The 24,660-nt window shown below is 41.2% G+C and overlaps 1 protein-coding gene across 1 annotated transcript in view; it reads right to left on the bottom strand.

The window, feature by feature from the left end:
* Positions 1-24,660, bottom strand: part of LOC141060642 (dynein axonemal heavy chain 3-like) — a 2,648,786-nt gene that overhangs the window by 1,042,974 nt on the left and 1,581,152 nt on the right. Inside the window, exon 48 of the mRNA XM_073556958.1 lies at positions 17,726-17,875. Coding sequence (XP_073413059.1) covers positions 17,726-17,875 — 150 coding nt within the window. The remainder of the gene's footprint in view (positions 1-17,725; positions 17,876-24,660) is intronic.

The raw sequence follows: 24,660 nt of genomic DNA, 5'->3' as shown, positions 1-24,660 counted from the left end.
CTTGACAGATGGGACAGGTGGAAGACCTGTTGAGGCAGTAATCAGGAAGTGTTCAGCCAACAAGATGACAACTTTGGGTGTAAAGAGGTAATCCAGCTTGAGATCCCTATGGGAAATACGGCCCAGATACGGGAGAGATATGGCTATTTTCCTTCTCAGATGTATCAAGAAGTGAAGGATCTGCTTTGAAGGAGAGGAAAGCACTATTTATTGTATTATATTCAAAAAGAAACACTAAAACTCATGATTAAAAACTCGCAAAAAGCCAAAAGGACTGAAAAAATTCTATCATAAGCATGCTGAAATAAAGCAATCACTTAACCTTATCTGCCCTTTAATTTGTCCCATAGACATGCAAAAAGAACTTAAAGAAATCAAAGAAATGAAATAATACATTCCACCATAATTGTCTTATGATATAAAATATCTCAGATCATTAACATTAAATTTATACCATCTTTTAAATAAGTGGATCTGCTAGAAAACCTATTCTCTGATGAAGTGATAAAAGAGGAGGTAATGAAATACAGTTGGTCACTGATTGGGATCCACAAATGTGCAACACTTCCCATGCATTGTACATGCACGCAATCATAGTCATTGATACAATACCATTGCTTAGATAAAAAATAAATCAGGCTGTCTCATGGATGAGGCAAAAATAGAGATGAGGAAGAGCCCCATGCATATCGCCATCTACTCAGTGGCTTCCTCAAGGGTAGAATGATTGTTGGTCTAAAAGTATCCATTTTACATACATTATCAAAAGATTATTAAACATTACCAGGTGTGGAAAGCACACAGCATATCGTATTCGGGAGTAATCCAGCGTCCTGAAGTTCAAATGTGCATGTGCTAGGACAAATGGTGTTATTGCCTCAGCAACCAAACAATATTTCTCAAGCGTGCAGATACGGGCACGTCATGCAATGGTTTACAAGTGGTCATATCTCGCATTCACAAGCACATCTCCACGCATGTGTGAGTGCATTTAAAGTATTTCTACTATGCAAGTCTGAGTGCATTGTGCTGTAAACCAGGAGGTAACCTTGTCATGAAAGCGTCACTTGGGAACACCTCCTAATAACATAGAGATGCCCCTAATGCACATTATTAGCTGCAATACCAAGACAACAACATGTGTCCAACACAAATCAGACCCTTATGTACAGGAGCAAGAATTTATCCATGACTGGGTATGAAGGAAGGATGCTTTTATCATCTCTCACTCTATTATCAAAGCACAGATCTATATCTGTTATAATGGAAAAGTGCCATTAGCAAGGTATGAACACCACTAGTCCACTTACAACACTCGCGTGGGTTTTAATAGGATTGCACATTTAAATTTGTATAAAGGGGCATTGTATTCACTGGGTTACAACCCCCTGTTGGACTATAAACCATATCCCTGCAAATATATATCAATATACCTTTTTACATATAAAAATATAAATAAACTAAACATGGTGAGAAAACCATATACTCAATGTTATTCATGTGCACAGTATACAGTAGGTATATCTGTAAAAATGTAATAATACTAATATAATACCAAAATAGCCCAAAGATGTACTTTACACATGCTGGACTTGAAAAAAGGTAAGTATATATTATATAACCTTGGAACTCATGTATGGCGCATATTTGTGTGAAAGAGAAATGTAGTCCTCACAATATCAAAGACATGAGTAAAAAAGCAAGAAAGGTATCTTATACATCAAAAAATGCATTTGCTATCAAAGAATTGTCCCCAGAAAATACGTTGCTATCATAGACATTATTAGGCAAGAATAGGAGGTGAGTAAACAAGCCTAAAGAGAGAAAAAACGTAAAGTAAGAATAACATAATATACAAATAATATATAAAATATAGGGACCACCAAGTAGTTCATATTGACTCAATATGAAAAGATAAATTAAATAGAAGCAACAATTGATGGGCAGATGAGTGTTGAAATAGTGCCTCAAAGATAGGGGTCACATTTAGTAAAGGCATATACAAATATGCAAAAATGATTGATGGGTAGTAGGTATATCAAATAAACACATGTGCTGTGTGATAAAGGTCCATCAAAGTAGTGTCCATGAAAATAAATCCATAAGGAAAACTGGCAAGTATTTTCATGGGATATTGTGGACTTCCAGCAAATGACAGCATTAGTTTTAAAATATTATTTCTCCAAGATTTTAACACAACTTTGTTTCTGTCTTTCGAGGTTTTCATGATATTTAAGAGGTGCTGTTGGATCCTTCTTCTGAGCTCCTGCTTTGTTTGTCCTACATATGTTTTGTGACAACTATAAATAATGATATAAATATTTCTAGTATGGCAATTTGAATATGTTGGAGTCTTGATTTGTCTTGGAAGAGTTAGCAAAGAGACACTTTTGTCTGCTATCATGAAAGGACAATACAGTCCCCACATGTGTAAGAACCCAGTAACCCATAGCCTTCTCACTTTTTTGAGTGAGTCATTTAAAATAACTATGGTTAATGTGATTTTTAGGATTATTTGCTTGTTTGGTTACAACTAAAAACCTCAAGGCAAGATGCACATATAAATCACAAAACAGGGGTACCATCAACACCATATGTGAACCAGTGGACAATGCAATGGACAAATCAGAGATTAGAATAATTTTCAAAGGAAAAAAATGAAAGAGTGTCCAGTAATTGAATATGTAGCAATATTTATTAAAGGATGTACAACAATCTGAGGTAGAGTGGGGAACAAAATACCAAAGAGAAGGGCACTACACAGGGGACTACAAGGATTACAAAATAATGCGGCAACATGTAATAAAATACTGAATACATAACATGTTTATCTCCAAAATATACACAGATAATAGATATAGGTGCCACAAGTGAAGAAAAAATTATTTGCAATCTACAAGTATATCAGTGTGCAAAAGGTAAAATATCCAGTAGAAAATAAAGTGCAAATGTGTAGCAAGTAAAGGTGGAAAAGGCAGAGGTCCCAAAATATAGGTAATTGGTAAATGAATAATTATAGCATGGGTACTGCTGACTTAAATAAGTCAATTATATAGCCAACAGGTATTTACTTTATGCGGGTATAAGAGAAGTGCCCTGGATGTGCCCTACTCCGACGCGCGTTTCGGCATCTGCCTTCGTCAGGGGTGTGACCAGTTTGGTTACCAGTTTGAGTCCCATGTGTATAAATGGTTTTAACCTATAATGTCTGTAAAGCGCTGTGGAATTAATCATGCTATGTAAATGAGTAAAATAAATAAATAAAACCTTTGTTCACTGCCTAGGATTCCCCATTTATCTGGTAAAATATGATAAATATCCTTTCACTGGTTGTTGTAGGGCATTATGATGCTAATATTGGAGTTAATTGGTTGAGGATGAGATCGTAATACTTCCTGTCGATTACTTTTTAGTGAATTTTGGAACGCTTTTGAAAGAATTGTATGTGGGTAGCCCCTTGCCTTAAATCTGGTTGTGAGTTATTGAGCTTTTGTTACAAAAATCATCCATGGTACTACAATTTGGTCTAATTTGAAGGAAATAACCTTTTGGAATGGCATTTTGTAAATGAATTGGATAAAACTTTGATAATGGAACAAACTGTTAGCAACTGTGGCCTTGCAGAAAAATTTCATTTTTAGATGATTCTTGAAGGATCTGCAGGCATACGTGCAACAGAACGTGGTGATATGAGAAAGCTAGAGCAACTTGGGTGCTCCCATTGTGAAGGTCCAAAAGAAGGACTATACTCTGAGGTTTTGTGTGGATTATCGGTGGCTGAATGCCTGCACGGTCCAAGATTCGTACCCTTTGCAGAGGATGGAAGAGTTCCTGTTAGTACTAGGAAGAGCTAGATATTTCTCTTCTCTCAATTTGGCCAGTGGCTACTAGCAAGTCCCTATGGCTGAACAGGAGCGACCAAAGGTTGCCTTCAACCTCCCTATGGTACTGTTCTAATTTAATCAGATGTCATTCGGTCTAACTAATGCCCCGGGGACGTTTCAGTTGTTAATGGAAAGGTGTCTTGGAGATTCAAACTTTGAGATGACCTTGTTACAGTGAAGGAAATAATTATTTGATCCCTTGCTGATTTTTAAGTTTTCCCACTGACAAATACATGAACAGTCTATGATTTTAAGGGTAGGTTAATTTTAATATTGAGATACAGACTATCAAAAATAAAATCCAGAAAATCACATTATATAAATTATATAAATTTATTTGCATTTTGCAGTGAGAAATAAGTATTTGATCCCTCTGGCAAACAAGACTTAAAATACTTGGTGGCAAAACCCTTGTTGGCAAACACAGCAGTAAGATGTTTTTTGCAGTTGATGATGAAGTTTGCACACATGTCAGAAGAAATTTTGGTCCACTCCTCTTTGCAGATCATCTCTAAATCATTAAGATTTTGAGGCTGTCGCTTGGCAACTCGAAGCTTCAACTACCTCTATAAGTTTTCTATGGGACTAAGGTCTGGACACTGGCTAGACTGCTCTATGACCTTTATTTGCTTCTTTTGAGCCACTCCTTTGTTGCCTTCGCTGTATGTTTTGGGTCATTATCTTGCTGGACGAACCAGCCACGACCCATTTTTAATGTCCTGGCGGATGGAAGGAGGTTGTCACTCAGGATTTTACGGTACAAGGCTCCATCCATTCTCCCATTGATGCAGTGAAATAGTCCTGTACCCTTATCAGAGAAACACCCCAATGCAATGTGATTTTCTGGATTTTATTTTTGATATTCTAACTCTCATTGTTAAAATTAACCTACCCTTAAAATTATAGACTGTTCATGTCACTGTGAAAGGTGATAATAAAGCACCACTGCTTCTGCTTGTAAGTTGACGTCCATTACAAATGTAGCCATTGATCATCTGAAGGTAGAGGCAAGCAGGACAGGCCATAGCTACATCTTCGATCAATACACCAAATTTCTAGTGGCCGTCCCTGCCCAGACTACACAGCGGTGGACCAGAGAGAGGTAAGTATTGCAACTTGCAAGTGCTGTGGCCATGACCAAGCAGGGGGGAACACTTGTCGGCGACAGTAATAGCACAGGGCCCCTCATAGTACGCTAGTGTGTCTGACGGCGAGTGGGCCCCCCCACCATCAGAGACACTGTAATGTACTATGAGGGGCCCTGTGCCAGTGCCATCGGCCATCAGTGGGCCCATCCACCTGTTCAGAGCAACGGCACTTGCCCGGGTGCGCCAGGTGTTGACCCCAGCCCTTGGGGGGTGGGCAGCCAAGTTAGGGAGGTTTATAAAATGGCATATGTTGATGTGTAGGCTGGACATTCAGCTGCTGCAAATGGCGGAATTGGGCAAGTCCGAGGAAGAGGAGGACAAAAGCGAGGCAGTTTTCTGGCAACCTACGTGTCATCAGGGGAAGGTGGGACAAAATCCTTTGAAACCCATGCATGGTTCATTTTAATGAAGGTTAGATCATCAACATTTTGGGTCGACAGACGGGTCCTTTTTTCTGTCAGGATTGATCCAGCAGCACTGAAGACTAGAGTTGAGCGATACCGTCCGATACTTCAAAGTATCGTATCGGATGGTATCGGCCGATCTTTAAAAAAAGTATCGGTATCGCCGATTCCGATACCGGAAGTCCCATTCAAGTCTATGGGACTTCCGGTATCGGAATAAGAAAAACCCTTTCCTGCCCTTGTACAGCCTCTCTGGGGTCTGTACGGGCCTTTCGGGGGGCTGTGCCGGCCTGCCAGGGGTCTGTGCAGGCTCCGGTGGTCTGTGCCGGCCTGCCGGTGGTCTGTGCAGGCTCCGGGGGGCTGTGCCGGCCTGCCGGGGGGCTGTGCCGGCCTGCCGGGGGGCTGTGCCGGCCTGCCGGGGGGCTGTGCAGGCTCCGGGGGGCTGTGCCGGCCTGCCGGGGGGCTGTGCCGGCCTGCCGGGGGGCTGTGCCGGCCTGCCGGTGGTCTGTGCAGGCTCCGGGGGTCTGTGCAGGCATCGTCCGATGGGACTACAAGTCCCATCGGGCGATGCCTGCTACCATGACAGTGATTGACACATTAGCCAATGATGGGACAGTAGTAGTCCCATCATCCGGCTAATGTGTTAAATGTAAAAAAAAAAAAAAAATTACATGCTACATACATACAACATGCATACTACATACATGCTACATTCATACTACATACTACATACATGCTACATTCATACTACATAAATACTACATGCAACATACATACTACATATATACTACATGCATGCTACATACATACTGCATGCTACATACATACCACATATATACTACATACATACTACATGCATGCTACATGCATGCTACATGCTACATACATAACACATATATACTACATGCATGCTACATACATACTACATGCTACATACTACATATATACTACATGCATGCTACATACTACATGCTACATACATACTACATATATACTACATGCATGCTACATACATACTGCATGCTACATGCATGCTACATACATACTACATACATGCTACATACATACTACATATATACTACATACATACTACATACATACTACATGCATGCTACATGCATGCTACATACATACCACATATATACTACATGCATGCTACATACATACTACATGCATGCTACATACATACTACATGCTACATACATACTACATATACACTACATGCATGCTACATACATACTACATGCTACATACATACTACATATATACTACATGCATGCTACATACATACTACATGCTACATACATACTACATATATACTACATGCATGCTACATACATACTACATGCTACATACATACTACATATATACTACATGCATGCTACATACATACTACATACATACTACATATATACTACATGCATGCTACATACTACATGCTACATACATACTACATATATACTACATGCATGCTACATACATACTACATGCATGCTACATACATACTACATGCTACATACATACCACATATATACTACATACATACAATACATTCATACAATACATACATAGACATACAGTACATATAACATAGAGTAACATACTTACCAATACTTGTCACATTGTTCCCCGAAGCCATTGTCTTTTCCGGGATAAATATTAACATAACAAACCACAAAAATACTCACCCACGATCCGAAGCAGTCCACGAGTGTGTCCCACGACGATCTTGGGTAGAGAACTGCAGCATCAGATTATGCTGCCGTTCTCTACGGGCTGCAGGAATCCAATGACGGAAGGTAGGTATCCTTCCGCACTGTATTCCTCCGCCACTTAAAAAAAAAAAAGTCCCTAGTCTCACTTTATGCCATTGCTGCATGGGAAATTCCCACACAGCAATGGCATAAAGTGAGACTAGGGACTTTTTTTTTTTAAGTGGCGGAGGAATACAGTGCGGAAGGATACCTACCTTCCGTCATTGGATTCCTGCAGCCCGTAGAGAACGGCAGCATCATCTGATGCTGCAGTTCTCTACCCAAGATCGTCGTGGGACACACTCGTGGACTGCTTCGGATCGTGGGTGAGTATTTTTGTGGTTTGTTATGTTAATATTTATCCCGGAAAAGACAATGGCTTCGGGGAACAATGTGACAAGTATTGGTAAGTATGTTACTCTATGTTATATGTACTGTATGTCTATGTATGTATTGTATGAATGTATTGTATGTATGTAGTATATATGTGGTATGTATGTAGCATGTAGTATGTATGTAGCATGCATGTAGCATGCATGTAGTATGTATGTAGCATGCATGTAGTATGTATGTAGCATGCATGTAGTATGTATGTAGTATGTATGTAGTATGTATGTAGCATGCAGTATGTATGTAGCATGTATGTAGTATGTATGTAGTATATATGTAGTATGTATGTAGCATGTAGTATGTATGTAGCATGCATGTAGTATATATGTAGTATGTATGTAGCATGCATGTAGTATGTATGTAGTATGTATGTAGTATGTATGTAGCATGCAGTATGTATGTAGTATGTATGTAGTATGTATGTAGCATGCATGTAGTATGTATGTAGCATGCATGTAGTATGTATGTAGTATGTATGTAGCATGCAGTATGTATGTAGCATGTATGTAGTATGTATGTAGTATATATGTAGTATGTATGTAGCATGCATGTAGTATGTATGTAGTATGTATGTAGCATGCAGTATGTATGTAGCATGTATGTAGTATGTATGTAGTATATATGTAGTATGTATGTAGCATGCATGTAGCATGTATGTAGCATGCATGTAGTATGTATGTAGTATTTTTTTTTTTTTTTTTTTTTTTTTTTAACATTTAACACATTAGCCGGATGATGGGACTACTACTGTCCCATCATTGGCTAATGTGTCAATCACTGTCATGGTAGCAGGCATCGCCCGATGGGACTTGTAGTCCCATCGGACGATGCTTGCACAGACCCCCGGACATCAGCACAGCCCCCCGGCAGGCCGGCACAGCCCCCCGGCAGGCCGGTACAGACCCCCACAGGGTGCACAGACCACCGGCAGGCCGGCACAGCCCCCCGGCAGGCCGGTATAGACCCCGGGCAGTCCACACAGCCCCCCGGCAGGCCGGCACAGCCCCCCGGCAGGCCGGCAGAGACCCCCGGAAGGCCCGAAATGACGGCGCATCATGATGCGCACACACCGCGCATCATGATGATGTCAGGCCGTCAATCAACTGAACTTCCGATTCCGATGCCGAATTCCGATATTGAAAAAATATCGGAAGTCGGTATCGGAATTCCGATACAGCAAGTATCGGCCGATACCCGATACTTGCGGTATCGGAATGCTCAACACTACTGAAGACTCTTTCAGATAACACACCAGCAGCAGGGCAAGCGAGCTCCTGTAAGGCATAGTGTGCCAATTAAGGCCAGGCGTCCAGTTTAGAGGCCCAATAGTCAAAGGGGAATGACCTGTGAGGGGGAACATCGATATGGGAGGAGAAGTAGTTTGTAACCATAGCTGACAACTGCTGTCTCCTGTCACTTGTAATCGATGCTGTATTAGCAGTCATTTGAGCGGTACTTGAGAAATCATTCCACAACATGGTCATTAAACCCCTGTCTCCAATGCCACTTTGGCTGTGTGCACCACGAACACCTCTTCCATTGTGTCACTGCAGCTCGTGGGAGTGGGAGAACCAGCACCGCTGCTGTGTGCTGGGAAAGCCTCAAACGGTTTACCAGAGTTGCTTGTCTGTTAGCCAATATTATCTCTAGGTTCTCCTGTGGCATGATGTTGTGTAATTTGCCTTTGTAGCATGGATCGAGGATGCTGGCCAGCCAGTAGTTGTATCCTTCATCATTTTGGCAATGCGGGGGTCCCTTTTAAGGATCCGCAAGGCATAATCGCACATGTGGGCCAATGTTCCAGATGTCAATAATGCACTGCCACTGCTGGGTGGAGGAGCACTTTCTGGCAAATCCACATCCCTACAGTCACACACAAACACTGCACCTGACCTTGGAACGCCAACATTTTCTCTTGCCCCTGAGAAGCATCCTTCTGCCCAAAATAATCATCCCCCTCATCCTCCTCCTCTTCTTCCTCCACCTCATCCAGGTCAGTTGCCCTCGCTGACAATGGCTGACTGTCATCAAGGATTCCCTCCTCCTCTTCCTCCTCCTCTGCTGCAGACGCCAGATCCTTAATGTGCGTCAAAGTTTGCATGAGCAGACGCATAAGTGGGATGCTCATGCTTACGATGGTGTCGTCTGCGCTTACCAGCCGTGTGCATTCCTCAAAACACTTAAGGACTTTAAAGAGGTCTTTCAGCTTTGACCACTGCACACCCGACAATTCCATGTCTTCCCTCAAACTGCCTGCCCGTGCATCCTCCCACAAATGCATTACAGCCTGCCTCTGTTCGCACAGCCTCTCAACCATGTGCAGGGTGGAGTTCCACCTTGTTGCAACATCTATGATTTGGCGGTGCTTGGGGAGGTGGAGCAATCGCTGCAGCTTCTGCATAAGAGTGGAATGGATGTTTGAGCGACGGATGTGCGAGCACAGTCTTCGCACCTTATGGAGCAGGGATGTTAACTCTGGATAATTATTAAGGAAGCACTGCACCACCAGGTTCAAAGTGTGAGCCAGGCAAGGTATGTGTGTGAGTTTTGCATGGGCTATGGCTGCCACAAAATTACGGCCGTTATCACTGACTACCTTGCCTGGCTCAAGATGTAGAGTGCCCAGCTATGACTCACTTTGTGGCTGCAAGTAGTCGGCCAGTACCTCCGCAGAGTGTCTGTTGTCGCCCAAACACATCATCTTTAACACAGCCTGCTGACGCTTACCACTAGCTGTTCGATAGTGGGACACCTCGTGTGCAACACTGCCACTGCGGATGGAGTGCTCGTGCGACTGCACTCTGTGGATGAGCTTTCGCTTATGGAGGAGGGTCGAAAGCCTACAGCCAACTGTTTCCTATACTGTGGGCTAGGCAGCACTGTTCCATGCCGCTGTCCCCTGTGGAGCCTGCATCCACCACATTAACCCAGTGCGCAGTGATGGACACGTAATGGCCCTGGCCATGCCTACTGGACCATGCATCAGTTGTGAGGTGCACCTTTCCACTCACTGATTGCTTGAGCGCATGGGCAATGCGGTCTTTCACATGCAGGTGGAGGGCTGGGATGGCTTTTCGAGAAAAGAAGTGCCAACTGGGTAGGTCATAGCGTGGGACTGCGTAGGCCATGAGGTCGTGGAAAGCTTTGCTTTCAACCAAATGGTAGGGCATCATCTCTAATGAGATTAGTTTGGCAATGTAGGCGTTCAAACACAGTGTACACGGATGAGAGGATGAGTACTTTCTTGTCCTACTCAGAGTGTCTGGTAGGGTGAGCTGGACTGGAGAGCTGCATATGGGGGGAAGTAGCGGTGGACCGGACGAAGTGAGAGGGGATTGGTGATGGTATTGGTGGTGATGGCCTAGATTCAGTGTTGTGTTGCAAAACCACTGTTATTCCCCAAGTGCTTTGGCCTTGCTATGACATCTCAACATTTAGTGCTGGTGGTGTGCTTAACGGTGGCGGTGGTCTTACAGTGGGGGAAGCGATGGAGCATTGTTGGCTACCTTCAGTCGGAGCAGGTGCACATGTGCTACCTGAGGTTTTGTTGACTGTCCACGCTTGCAAGTGCATGTTGATTAAATGTCTAAGCATGCAACTGGTATTCAAATTTCTGAGTTGTTTACCTCGGCTAAAGGTCCTTCTGCACTTCTTACAGGTAACCTTTGCCTCATCAGTAGGATTTTGGACAAAGAAGTGCCACACTGCACTCTTCCTATACATTTTGGTATACATGGTATACATGGTATACATTTGGTATACATTTTCTGGCCTTGCACGCTGTGCTAAGTTGACCGTCTGGCCAAGCTGTCCTGCAACTTAGTTTTTGGTCCACGTTTTTGCACAGCTACAGGCCTGCCAGATAACCGCTGCTGCGATGTCAATGCCTGCTGCGGATCCTTCTCCTTATCTGAACTATTGCCAGCGCCACCCTCCTCCCCCAATTGATGCCAATCCTGGTCAAGAACTGGGTCATCCATCACCTCCTCTTCCAAGTCATCTGCACCTTCCTCTTTACCTTCCTCTGTGTTACTGTGTAAGGTGGTATAGTATGCGGGAAGGGGCACCTGAGTTTCATCAGGGTCAGATTCTGGCTCAGTTGACTGCGAGGGCAATGTAGTGCTCTGGGTCAATGTACCAGCAGAATCATCTAGCAGTGGCTGTGCATCAGTGCACTCCATGTCAGATTCATCTTGGACTGGGGAACTCAGGATTTGACTGGATAACCCAGGCATGGCATGTGAAAAGACCTCCATAGAGTAATCTGAAGTGTTGGCTGCCGCATCGTTAACTTTTGGTGGGGGTGAAGGACACAAGGAAAGGGGTTTTTCCTGACCAGAACCATGTGCTGATGACTCCGTGCTTGCAAGTTTCGAACGTTCAGAAGAGGAGGCAATAGAGCTGGTGGCTGTTTCGGCAATGTACGCCAAAACATGTTCCTGATGCTCCGGCTTTAAAAGCAGTTTTCCTACTCCAATTAAAGGGAACCTTACAAGCCTTCTTGGGCCAGACGATGATGCAGGCTCAACACCTCCTGCCTTAGCTGCTATTGTGCTTTTGCCAGAACCAGTCGATGCACCACCACCATCATTACCAGCTGCACCCCCCTGCTCATGTCCGCAGCCTCTTCCACCATACTTCCTCATGTTTGGGAAAATGTACCAAAAATACCAGCAGAGAGATGGTACTGTATGAGGAGCGTCCAGCTGTGTAAGGTGTATTAAAAAAATTAAATCTACGTATATATTTTGTTAGTCAATGACGCTCTCCCAGTATGTATTCGACCGTAATCCAACAAGCAGATATGCGGAACTGTATCAGAAGTGTACAGCTGTATATGTTTTTTGTGTAACTAACAATCTCTGTATATGTATTTACGGAGTGTCACACACACACTGACTCTGTATAGATGTGACTGTAATGCGAACGGCAGATATACAATACTGTTTGAGAATCGGACAGCTCTATACGGTGTCTGTATGGAAAATTGTCAATCTCTGTCTATTTTTATACAGAGTGACACATGCTGTCTCTGTATAGTTTTGACCATATCAAACAGCATGTATACGAAACTGTTTGAAAAGTGGACAGCTCTATAAGGTGTAGGTCTGGAAAAATGGAAAATCTCCTCGGCTTATTTTTCCAGAGTCACTCACAGATAGCTTGTACTTGTCCGTGATACCAGCCAGTACACGGTAGTGTGTGAGGAGCGTACACTGCTATACGGTGTCTGTATGGAAAATTGTCAATTTCCGTCTATTTTTATATGGAGTGACACACGCTGTCTCTGTATAGTTTTGACCATAATCAAACAGCAGATATACTAAACTATTTGAAAAGCGGACAGCTCTATAAGGTGAAAAGTGGACAGCTCTATAAGGAGTAGGTCTGGAAAAATGGAAAATCTCCTCAGCTTGTTTTTCCAGAGTCACACACAGATAGCTTGTATTTGTCCGTGATACCAGCCAGTACACGGTAGTGTGTGAGGAGCGTACACTGCTATACGGTGTGTGAAAAAATGAACGCTCGGTAACTCACAAGAGCAAAATAATAAAAGTTGGAGTGCTTTGAAAAAAGCAGTTTGAACAGCAGTGTGCACACAGCAATGCAGCTATCAGGTAGCCTTAAATCAGCCTAATCACCACCAGCACTGCTGCACACAACAAAAATCCTCCCCTTTCACTGCACACTAACTGTACAGTGTAAAGCACTATCAGCAGAAGCAATTTTTTGTTCTTCTTCCCTGCCTAACGCTCTCCCTTATTCAGAATCAGCAGCAGCACTTCTCCCTATTCTAAGATTGGCAGAAGTAAGATGGCGGTCGGCGGTCACGGCCTTTTATAGCCACTGTGACCCCACACAAAGCCAGCCAATCACTTCAATGCCCTTCTCTAAGATGGTGGTGGTCACTGCCCATGTCATCGCGTTGCCCACAGTGTGCGTCCTCCATCATTGGCTGAGAAAAGGCGCTGGAAGCATTATTTGAAACGCGACTAAATCCTATTGAGCATCTTTGGAAAGAGCTGAAACATGCCATCTGGAAAAGGCAACCTTCAAACATAAGACAACTGGAGCAGTTTGCTCTTGAGGAGTGGGTGAAAATACCTGTTGAGAGGTGTAGAAGTCTCATTGACAGTTACTGGAGTCATTTGATTGCAATGATCGCCTCAAAAGGTTGTGCAACAAAATATTAAGTTAAGGGTACCATCATTTCTGTCCAGGCCTACTTCAAGAATTTTTTTTTTTTTAAATTCTGTGGAATCATGGTGGAAAAGCAATGTCTGACTTTCATTTGTCCATTTTCATAGATTTTTGATTTATTATTATTTTTGTCAGATTCAAGTTATTACTGTGACAATTGTGAGTTTTTCAGTCATTAAGCGAGGGGTACCAACAGTTTTGACCATGTGTGAAGCATATCAGTTGAAAGCTGAAAGTTCTCGCTCAGACACATTTACTAGGGTGACCCATGAGTAACCTGTTCAAGATGTGAGTGAAGAGTTAGAGAGGGGTTAGATCCCAAATTAAGATGCTTTGCAATAGCCTAAGTGGCCTCTCAAGAATCAGAAGGAGAATACTGACCAAATTGAGTGATGTGATAGGATGCCCAAGAGTTGAATGTGTGCAACTTCAACAGTCTGACCTGAAGCTATCAAAGTTACAAAAGTGGGTGATCTTAGGCCAGAAGCCCTGCAGCAAAGAGAGGGCAGCCATGTTGATCAATGCCTTAGAGACACTAGGACAATAGGAGTGATTCTGTATGAGAAATGGCCTGTTACACAGGTGGATACAGTTACTGAGAGAATTCGGGACTACATGGCAAGTGGTGATTCCAGAAGGGATAGTGCCTAGTGTGGCAAAGGAGACCCATAAGTGTGTCACACATTTCTGTATGGAAAGTACCTTCCAATGGTTACAATGGCTCCTGTATTGGCCTTAACTATGGTGAATCATGGGAGAAGTATCTCAGAAGTACCGTCAGTGCGAATTGACTAAGCACCTACTCAGGTAATAAGGACTTTTGAGCAGATGGAAGTGTTGATTATAGACTATCTCATAATTGGACCATCATATAATTACTGTAAATACTGCTTTGTGATGACAGACCACTTCACGAAGTTCACAGTTTTGACCCCTACAAGGGATCAGACAGTCGAGTCAGCAGCCAAAGCCATCTGTCATGAGTTCATACAGGTCTATGGATGCCCATAGAGGATATACCCAAATCAGGGAGCGTGCTTCCAAGGAAGCATCCTGGAAGAACTGCACCAACTCTATGGCACTGGGTAGTCTGTCTAGAACATCATATCACCTTCAGGGAAATGTGGTCTGCAAACAGTTCAACAGAATGTTGCTACAGATGTTTTATAGATGTCGGAAGATGATAGGAAGATGAAATGGCCTGAATTTGTTCCGGAATTAGTGTTGGTATACAATGACCGAGCTTATTCCATCATGGGGTACACCCCCTACATATTGCTGTTTAGTCATAATGAACATGAGACAAATGAGCTGGAACTTAACCCAGAAGAAGACTGAAGATCGAGTGTTGATAAGAGCAAAGTGCTCTAGGGGCAAATTAGACTACAGATAGGAGGTGACACCTCACCAAGGAATGAGGAGGGTACACCCTGAGAATCCGGTGTACGAGAAATTGGAATTTTCTTTTACAGACTACACTACTACAGTGGCACCCTGCATAAATATATTTTTCATCTAAGTTCTGAACCTGAATCCATGCTATTATTACAATGTATCAAATGAGCCTGCTATATTATGGGACTTCATCTACTTCCAGATGGGGGGGAAATTTTTATTGTTAATTATGAACTCACAAATTGTAGGTAAAATATCTCAGCTGAGGCAAAAAGTTAAACGCTAATACTGCTTTTAGAGACCTTGTCTAGTGGCACACATAGTCCCTACAATTTCATCTTACAGACCTCCTTTATAGATAACCTGTATGCTAACAAATGGAACTTCCATGAGCACAGGAATATCTCTGCAATATAGAACATGCTACAATTCTTCCAAATTAATATACAGAAAAGATATGCTTCGTAGTTTGAATGAAATCTGAGCACATATAAAAGTATATCATCTCCTAACCATCTACTAATTGCTCCATGCATCATGTATCAAAATTAGAACAATGTATGTTATCCCTAAAGAACAGGATACAAAAACTAATTGAAAACTTGATGCAATCTAAAATTTTATGACTTGTATTCCAATCAGGTTGAATTAATCAATAGTAGAATAAAATATTAAGGAACCCAAAATTAAAAAAACCTTGAAGCATTTAGTAATCAGAGGTACTTGCAATTTAGGTTAAATCCGAAGGCTTTTATTTTCAAATGACTGTTATCCATTGCTAGGTGAAGAGAATGGGGCATCAGACTGTGCTGCTTGCCTGTCAGGATAATGTAGAAAAGAAGTCCAAGTAGATATAATAGAAAATAGACTTTTTTTCTATGCTTTTTGTGGTGATCACACCACTTCCTCAGGACAGTCTATACTCATGCACATACAGAGGCTGTTAATTATAGCAAAGGAAGGCACATGGACACGCCTCCTTTCAAAAAAAACGCCACACTTACTGGGTGAGGAATCAGACTTAAACACATATTTAAACAAATATATACATCATAAAACACACACAAAGTGTTCAGCTTGTGAATGCAGAAGATCTCTTTCCTGTTAAGAGTCTGGACTCGATTAGGGTTATCAAGGGGGACATGCTAAATAGGGATCACCCTGAAGGAGATCCTTTTGTCGCGATAAATCGAATAATGCTTGGAAAGGCCATGCTGTAAAAATCCTTCTTGTATATTATGCCTATGCGAGTTTATTCTTTTATGCAGCTGTTGCGTTGTCCTGCCCACATATAATTTCTTACTTTTGCATATAATGACATAGATGACGAAACTGGATTGGCAGGTTAAATGGTATCTGATTTGAAACTCATCTGAATTTCCACTGTCTGATGAAAAAGTTTTTGCATCATGAATGATGCTGGAGCAACATAGGCATCTTGGGATGCCGCATCTATAGGAGCCTTGTCTGGGCTTTTTTGTAGAGTGATTGAAATCCTCCTTTTTCTTTAGCCGGCTGGGGGGCCAAAATGTTTTTTTAATGTTTGGGCCCTTTGGAAAGTTATCAGGGAATTGTTGGGAAGAAGCTTCCCCAATATTTTATCATTAAGAAGTATGCCCCAATGTTTTTTTTAGAACAAGATGAATTCTCTTGTTCTGGGCCAGAAGAGTGGTAATAAAATTGAAGTTGAACTTAGTATCTGATGCTGATTTTTTTGTTTTTATATTATTAGAGATTAAGTCTGTTTGTTCTATTTTTTTGCTTTCAGAGAAGGCTCTATTGATCAATTTTTTGGGGTAACTCATTTCAAGAAATCTGTGATAAAACTTTTGATTGGTTGTTAATCTATGTCCATACTACAGTTCCTTTTGATTCTTTTGTTTTGGTTGAGCGGAATATTCCTCAACCATTTGATGTAGAGTCCATTTTGATAATGGACATAACTGTTCGCATCCACATGTGTGTTGCAGCAGCTGTCAATGCTAAGTGCAGTGGTTGTGTCTCATAATAGGAGAGTGAATTTGTATAATCTCTCATGAATATTCCCTTTATCTCGTATAAGACCCTATGTGCGCTCTATATTCCTTTTAGCTACCAAATAACTGTTATAAGAGAAATGGATGTTAACACTAATTTCTAATTCCTTTTTAATATATATGTGTAGGCAGATTAAAATAGTATTTTTGGAAAATAGCACTTTTAGAAAACATGTTCAAAAAGTAATATTCAAGTCCTTTGGTAAATGCACTTAAACATTAGACGGCCATTCTGAAATATTCACAAGCCAACTCCAAAATAAATAAAAATGATGTAAAAAGTAAGTAAGATGCTTTTAGTGAGTAACAAACAGTTGTTAAACTGTAATTTACTGCAATGTGTGAATCTCCATTTCTTTATGTTGCAAAGAATCTTGTAATTCAAAGTGTTTTCCTGTTGTGTCTGAGCAGATGAGAAATTATAAAGACTAATACAACAATTTAACGCTTCAGAGAAACAGTGTATATCATTACTCCTCTGTAGCCAAGCACGCTAATTAATATTTATTGCACCTGTCAAACCAGTAGCCGTGGTCAATCCATTGCCTAAGCAGTTCAATGGGAGGCTGGGCCCCATATTTCTCCTTGGCAGGCATGTTTAGGTCATCAACAAAGACAAAAGCTTGTTTCCCCAGTGGAGCTCCATACACCCTCTTCTTTCTCCTGCAAAATTAAACCATTAATTTAGTTCATGTTAATTTCCAGCTAACTTTTAACAGCAAAATGGAAAGAATTGGAGGGAGGGGGGCTCCTCCAAGTTACATCATTGTTAGAAACAATTTCCACATCAACAATCTGTGACCTCTGGATCTTATCAGATGTGTCTTAAAGGTCACCTAGCATTGTGAAGTGATAGTTATAAATCCACATGGAATGTAATCAAAGGTGGCAGGGCATTGGGAGGTAAATAAGCTTCCTGAACTATTTCAGCCAGAACCTTTGTTAAGCACTGACAAGAAAAGTGAATAGCAGGCAGTAGGATTAATCAAAAGCTAAGAAATGCAACCAAATAACTTCAGCTTATCTGACAATACAAGGAAAGGTTTTAATTTGTAAACCTTAAGGATAATTGTTTTCAGGTACTTAAATGTGTGTTTTTTTGTTTTTAAAAGTGAGAAAGCAAAGCAAAAAAAAATTGATGCCTTTAAAGTACAAAGGAAATGTTTTGCAACAACTGTCAGTACAAGAGAAGTGTATTCTATTTCTTCTATTAAAATTTCCTGTTATTTTTTGCTTAGAAATTTTTATACTAAATTAGATTTTTTTTTGCTTGACCACAAATCTGCAATACAAGGGCAAATGTTTTAAAACATATCTTTCCCATCCGGACCAGAATTTTTTTATTACTTACTGTTGAGGTACAGGTTGTTAAAGAAGCACTCCCATCAAAACTTTTATCCTATTAATATAATGCAATCATTATACTAGATAAAACTATGTACTTAAAATTGCTTATTTTGCCCTTCCACTCAGCTATTTCTTCCATTTTCCATTAAGTCTATCATAACATGTGATTAAATATTGACTAGCTAAATCCTTCTAAGCTCTATATAGAAACAGGAGATCAATTTCCGTGTATGGACCATAAGTCACTGCAAAAGTCCCTGGCAGAAGGGAGGAATGAAATAGCTGGGTCAGGAATTCTATTTTTACATAGAGTAGAGAAAAAATTAGAATTGGTTGGGTAGAAGGGCAAAATGAGAAATTGTAAGTGCTGTATAATATGAGGATTGTAATATATTAAGAGGGTACAAGTTTTGATGGGAGGAGTGCTTCTTTAAAGAAGACATGGAAATACTTCTTAGGCTAGTTTCACACTAGCGTTTCCTGGAGCTGCGGAGGGATGTGCACGGCCGCCGTGAAGCTCCGCCCATTGCTGCACCTCCTCCAGTCAGCTCCACCTATGGGCGCATGACACTGCATGCGACCTGCGTACCCTTTCTTTAGCATTGGGTACGCAGGCCGTGTGCAAGTATGCATTTAACGGCGCATGCGTCCTTTTGACGGTGCGCCGACCTGAGCCAAACGCACCGTGTTGCATTTTGGTGCGACCAGCACACCATCTAAAGGACGCATGCGCCGGCAAATGCATACCTGCGCATGGCCTGCATACCCCATGATAAAGATAGGGTACGCAGGTCGCATGCAAGGTCATGCGCCCATAGGCGGAGCTGTCCGGAGGAGATGTGGCCGTGGGCGGAGCTTCACGGCAGCTGTGCGCATCCCTCCACAGCTCCAGGAAATGCTAGTGTGAAATTAGCCTTAAAGACTGGGTCAGTTTTTATTCCTTCTTTCTGCTTTTGTGTTTTTATCCAGAAATATTTTGATTCTCACATCAACATAGCCCAACATTGATTTTTGCAGGATGAGTTTTATTTTTCAATACCACCATTTCACTTACCATGTAATGTAGTGGAATACAAAACAAAAATATTTCAGGGTTGAAGCAGAAATGTAGTATTTCTTGTTTTTGGAGAATTGTTTTTAAGGTTTCATAGTCTAATAAAAATCTCTTGTTAAGTGTATCATGCAAATGAGCACAAGTACAAGATACATTTTTTAATGTTTTTTCTTCAAATAATACTATTAAAAAAATTGCCTTCATCAACATATTTAAAGGGGTTGTCTGGTCTAAAATGAAAAGTCTGCAATCACTCTAAGTGATTACAGACATGTGAATCATCCTAGCTCACACACTGTGTGCTGTGATGTTTCGCTATTCTCTGCCCTGGGAACAGTGGTTAGGAATGCAATATGCATACTCCCAGGCAGATCCTGTCTAGTGAGCGCTGCCTCGCTCCATACACTTGGTCTACTAGATAGGTTCTTACCTGAAGTGAGCATATCGCATACCTGACAATCTTTAACGGGGCTGAAAATAGCAAATTCTCAAAGTGCACAGTAAGTGCACTGGGATGATTCAAAAGTCTTTAGTCACACATTGATTGCAACCTTTTCATTTTAGACTGTAAAAACCCCTTTAAAACAAATTGCAACCATAAGGTTATTTTTTTTTTACCAATAATGTTGTGTGTAAGAGCTTGTGTTTGCAAGCAGAGCTGTAGAATACATTTGTTTAATTTTGGAATACATTCAACTTTTTTATACCATTTTTTGGTGCTGCAAGATGACTAAAAGCCTCAATTCTGTTAAGCTTCTTTTTTATGGATTAGCATGACACAAGTGCTATTGACCGCCTCATTTTAACTGATGTATTCACAGTTGGCTCTGACACATCCTGGGAGATAAGCTACTGGCATCGGTTTACTCCCCTCTCCCTAATGAGGACACAGTGAGCAAGGCATTATTGTGTATGAATGGGTCAATTTGTTTAAAAAGCTGTTGTGAGAACACAGCATTTAATCTTAGTTATCCAGACATCTATTTTAAGTAAGCCAGGAGGAATGGACGGTAATCTATATGTTGACTTTTGAATGTATGTGTTTGTTTCTTGGTTGATCAAGAACACACAGACTTAAGGTTCACATAAGCCTGTAATATTGAATTTTAAGATAATATTTATTGCAACATATTGTGCTGTTATCCAGGAAGACCGAGACTCAGGGTAATTGAACAATGATGTTTGCTGATATGTTGATTACACATTGTCCAGGCCAGCTAACTTGTTGAATTGCAAACAATAATGGATAAACTATAAAATATCAAACAATGCAGGTAACCCTCATGACCTCTTCCCCTTGACCTATGTGTAATGGCTTGAAGGACAACAGTTGTGAACTATAAAAAAGGGATCCAGAGAACCAGAGATATTATACAAAACAGCAGCCAAAACGCTGTACAGGATAGCTGCAAGATCATAGCTCCATCATGAGGGACACAGATTCGACATTCTACAGGATGACAGGTAGTGTACCACAGCCACGGCTAAAAAAAAATACAGATTTGCTTCATCATTGACCACCACTGAACCCATGGATATGTTTGGTGCAGTCAGGATTTGGACCCACCGGTCAACTGAGTCCTATGGATGCATTTAGGAAAATCAGGATTGGGACCCACCAGTCACCTTGCTCCATTGAGATACTTGAAGAAGCCAGGTTGTAACCCTCCGGTCACCTGACCTTTAACCTCAATGGACTGTCAGTTTTCTTAGCATGCCATTACCTCCTCCCTGTGCATGCCACAGGTGAAGGTAGTCAGAATCTCTGGAAGTCGCAGCTATTTTAAATCAGCAGAAGGGTGAATTTTGCACCATCTTGGGTATTTTACTAGGGCTGTTCTATGTGTTATTTGACTGTTTTGTAGTTGAATAAAGTATTGCCGCACTGTATTGCCATCACCCTGTGTTGTCTGAATAGTATTACGTCCATGGTAAAAGGAGAGTGGGCATTCGGTGGGATAAGCTCTGGTCCATGCAGTTTTGAATAGTGGAATAGAACACCTGCTGACCCCACGTGTCTCTACCGCTGTCATCCGAATGATTATTCAGTTGACAGTTAACTAAAGTGTATAGCAACATTTACTTATCAATTGCTGTAACACAAAACTGTTTGTGGCCCTGTCCTTATCTGGCTGTATATAATAAGGATTTCTTTACTTTACAATTCAGCCATTCTTCAAAGGTAATACACTGCAATTTTACTCTGTATGCTGTGCGAAAACTTTACTAACATTGCATTTCTTTGTTTCATTATTCATTGGAAGGTAATAATCTCTTGTAGTTAAAGGTGTCCTCCACTTCTGAGTTGTAACGATGACAGCTAAATGACACCCTTATTTCTATGCTAAAAGCAGCTTGTAAGAGCAATGCACTCATTCTGTTGATCTGTTTAATACCTTTGTGTGCCATAATATTGCTGTGCAAATAAACTGCAAGGCCTCACTAGAAGCAATTTTTCTGAACAAACTGGAAGGCAAAAGTCTCTTAAAATGGGAATAAAACTATATTATTTATGATCCTACAAACATTAACAATCTTGCTGAATATGTGAAATTTTAGAACAGTGTTGCTACTACATAATGGATTATGAGACAATGTGACTAGTTTATATCAGCATAGCACTGTCATATCAGGTATTTAGTATAAATATATATTCCTTCAGGTTGCGGAAGAATGCAAATGAAGATGCAACATCTATTGTTACTGGTAAATATACACATTATGCATAGATACAGTTGTGTGCAAAAGTTTACATACCCCTGCAGAATTTTTGCTTTCTTGGCATTTTTTTCAGATAATATGAATGATAACACCAAAACTTTATCCACTCATTGTTAGTGGTTGGGTGAAGCCATTTATTGTCAAACTACTATGTTTTCTATTTTTAAATCATAGTGACAACCCAAAACATCCAAATTACCTTGATCAAAAGTTTACATACCCTGGTGATTTTGGCCTAATAACATGCACAGAAGTTGACACAAATGAGTTTGACTGGCTACTAAAGGTAGCATCCTCACCTGTGACCTGTTTGCTTGTAATCAGCATATGTGCATAAAAGCTGAGTGAGTTTCTGAGATCAAGATAGACTCTTGCATCTTTCATTCAGCCACTGACATTTCTCGATTGTGAGTCATGGGGAAAGCAAAAGAATTGTCAATGGATTTATAGGAAAAGGTAGTTGAACTGTATAAAACAGGAAAGGGATACAAAAAGATATCCAAAGAATTGATAATGCCAGTCAGCAGCGATCAAACCATGATTAACAAATGGAAAATCAGGAGATCTGTAAAAACAAAACCACGGTCAGGTAAACCAACAAAAATTTTGTTCGCAACTGCCAGGAAAATTGTTCAGGATGCAAAGAAAAACCCACAAATAACATCAGCTGAAATACTGGACTCTGTGAAAACTAGAGGTGTGGCTGTTTCAAGATGCACAATAGGGAGGCACGTGAAGAAAAATGGGCTGAATGGTCGAGTTGCCAGAAGAAAGCTATTACTGCGCAAATGCCACAAAGTATCTCACCTACAATACGCAAAGCAGCACAGAGACAAGCCTCAAAACTTCCGGACCAAGGTAATTTGGAGTGATAAGACCAAAATTGAACATTTTGGCCACAACCATAAATGTTACATTTGGAGAGAGGTCAACAAAGCCTACGGTGAAAGGAACACCATTCCCACTGTAAAGCATAGAGGTGGATCACTGATGTTTTGTGAATATATGAGCTACAAAAGGCACAGGAAACTTGGTCAAAGTTGAAGGAAAAATGAATACAGCACATTAACAGCAAATACTGCTGCGCATGGGATGTACTTAGACGTTCCAACCTGACAATGATCCAAAACACAGCACCAAGTTGACCTGTCATTGGCTACAGCAGAACAAAGTCAAGATTCTGGAGTGGCCATCTCAGTCTTCTGACCACAATATCAATGAGCCACTCTGGGGAGATCTCAAACGCGCAGTTCATGCTAGATAGTCCAGGAATTTACTCGAACTGGAGGCTATTTGCAAGAAGAGTGGTCAGCTTTACCATCTGAGAAAATGAAGAACCTCATCCAAAACTAGCACAAAAGACTTCAAGCTCTCATTGATGTTAGAGGGGCAATACAAGGTATTAAGAAATGGGGTATGTAATCTTTTGATCAGGGTCATTTACATGTTTTGGGTTGTTATTATGATTTAAAAAGAGAAAACACAGTAGTTTGACAATAAATGGCTTCACCTAACCATCAGGACAAAAACGAAGAAGGCCGACTTGCCTTCGAAATGCGTTGGTTTGTTGGCCTCAGCTAGGCTCCATAGCTCAGTTCTGTGACATCACACTCTGTCAGCTACAGCGCCAGCCATTATCTGCCAAGCATCCAGGATGCTACTGGCCGAAGGGGCTCTGACTCTGCCTGGTCGGCTTTTTGTGATACATTCACATTTTTAGTTCATTTACTTTCACAAAGAATATTACTGTTTATGTTACTGAGTTCCTGCCATTCTACCTGGGTCCCTTATAAATCTTTATACTTCCTGTTTGGCCCTAATTGTTGAACAACACTTAAGTGCCGTGGTCAGTGATTGGCTGCAGTGGTCACATGCCTGCCTGTGCTGCATAGGAAGTACAAAGAGTATAAGTAGACCAGGGATGTCTTGGGAAGGCATTGCAGGAAATCAAAGTTTAAATTATTTTACTATTTTTTTTACATTTTAACTGTTTAACCTCTTCATGTATTTTTACATCATATGTTGTGTCCCTGACTTTGATGCGAGCTTCAGTGCTGAGCCCACATCTTTCCCTGCACACGACAGCTGATTAAATCAGCTGTCATGTGCCTTTAACAGCCGGAGGTGGATCAGAGCTCCACCCTTGGCTGTTAACCAGTTAAATCCCACTGTCAATCTGTCAGTGGGATTTAACATGCTCTGGCAGCAGCATCATTTCAGCCACCTATAGGCATCCCTGTCACATTATCACTTTGTGTTGATGGGTTGTCATGATAGTTGTGGGTCTGAATAAGACCTCCGTGACTGTCATTGCAATACGCTGTGA

Source organism: Dendrobates tinctorius, unplaced genomic scaffold (assembly GCF_039654945.1).
Source record: "Dendrobates tinctorius isolate UK_male_01 unplaced genomic scaffold, ASM3965494v1 ptg000241l, whole genome shotgun sequence".
In the NCBI taxonomy this organism is placed as follows: Eukaryota; Metazoa; Chordata; class Amphibia; order Anura; family Dendrobatidae; genus Dendrobates; species Dendrobates tinctorius.
This window is presented reverse-complemented; position numbering and strand designations above follow the sequence as displayed.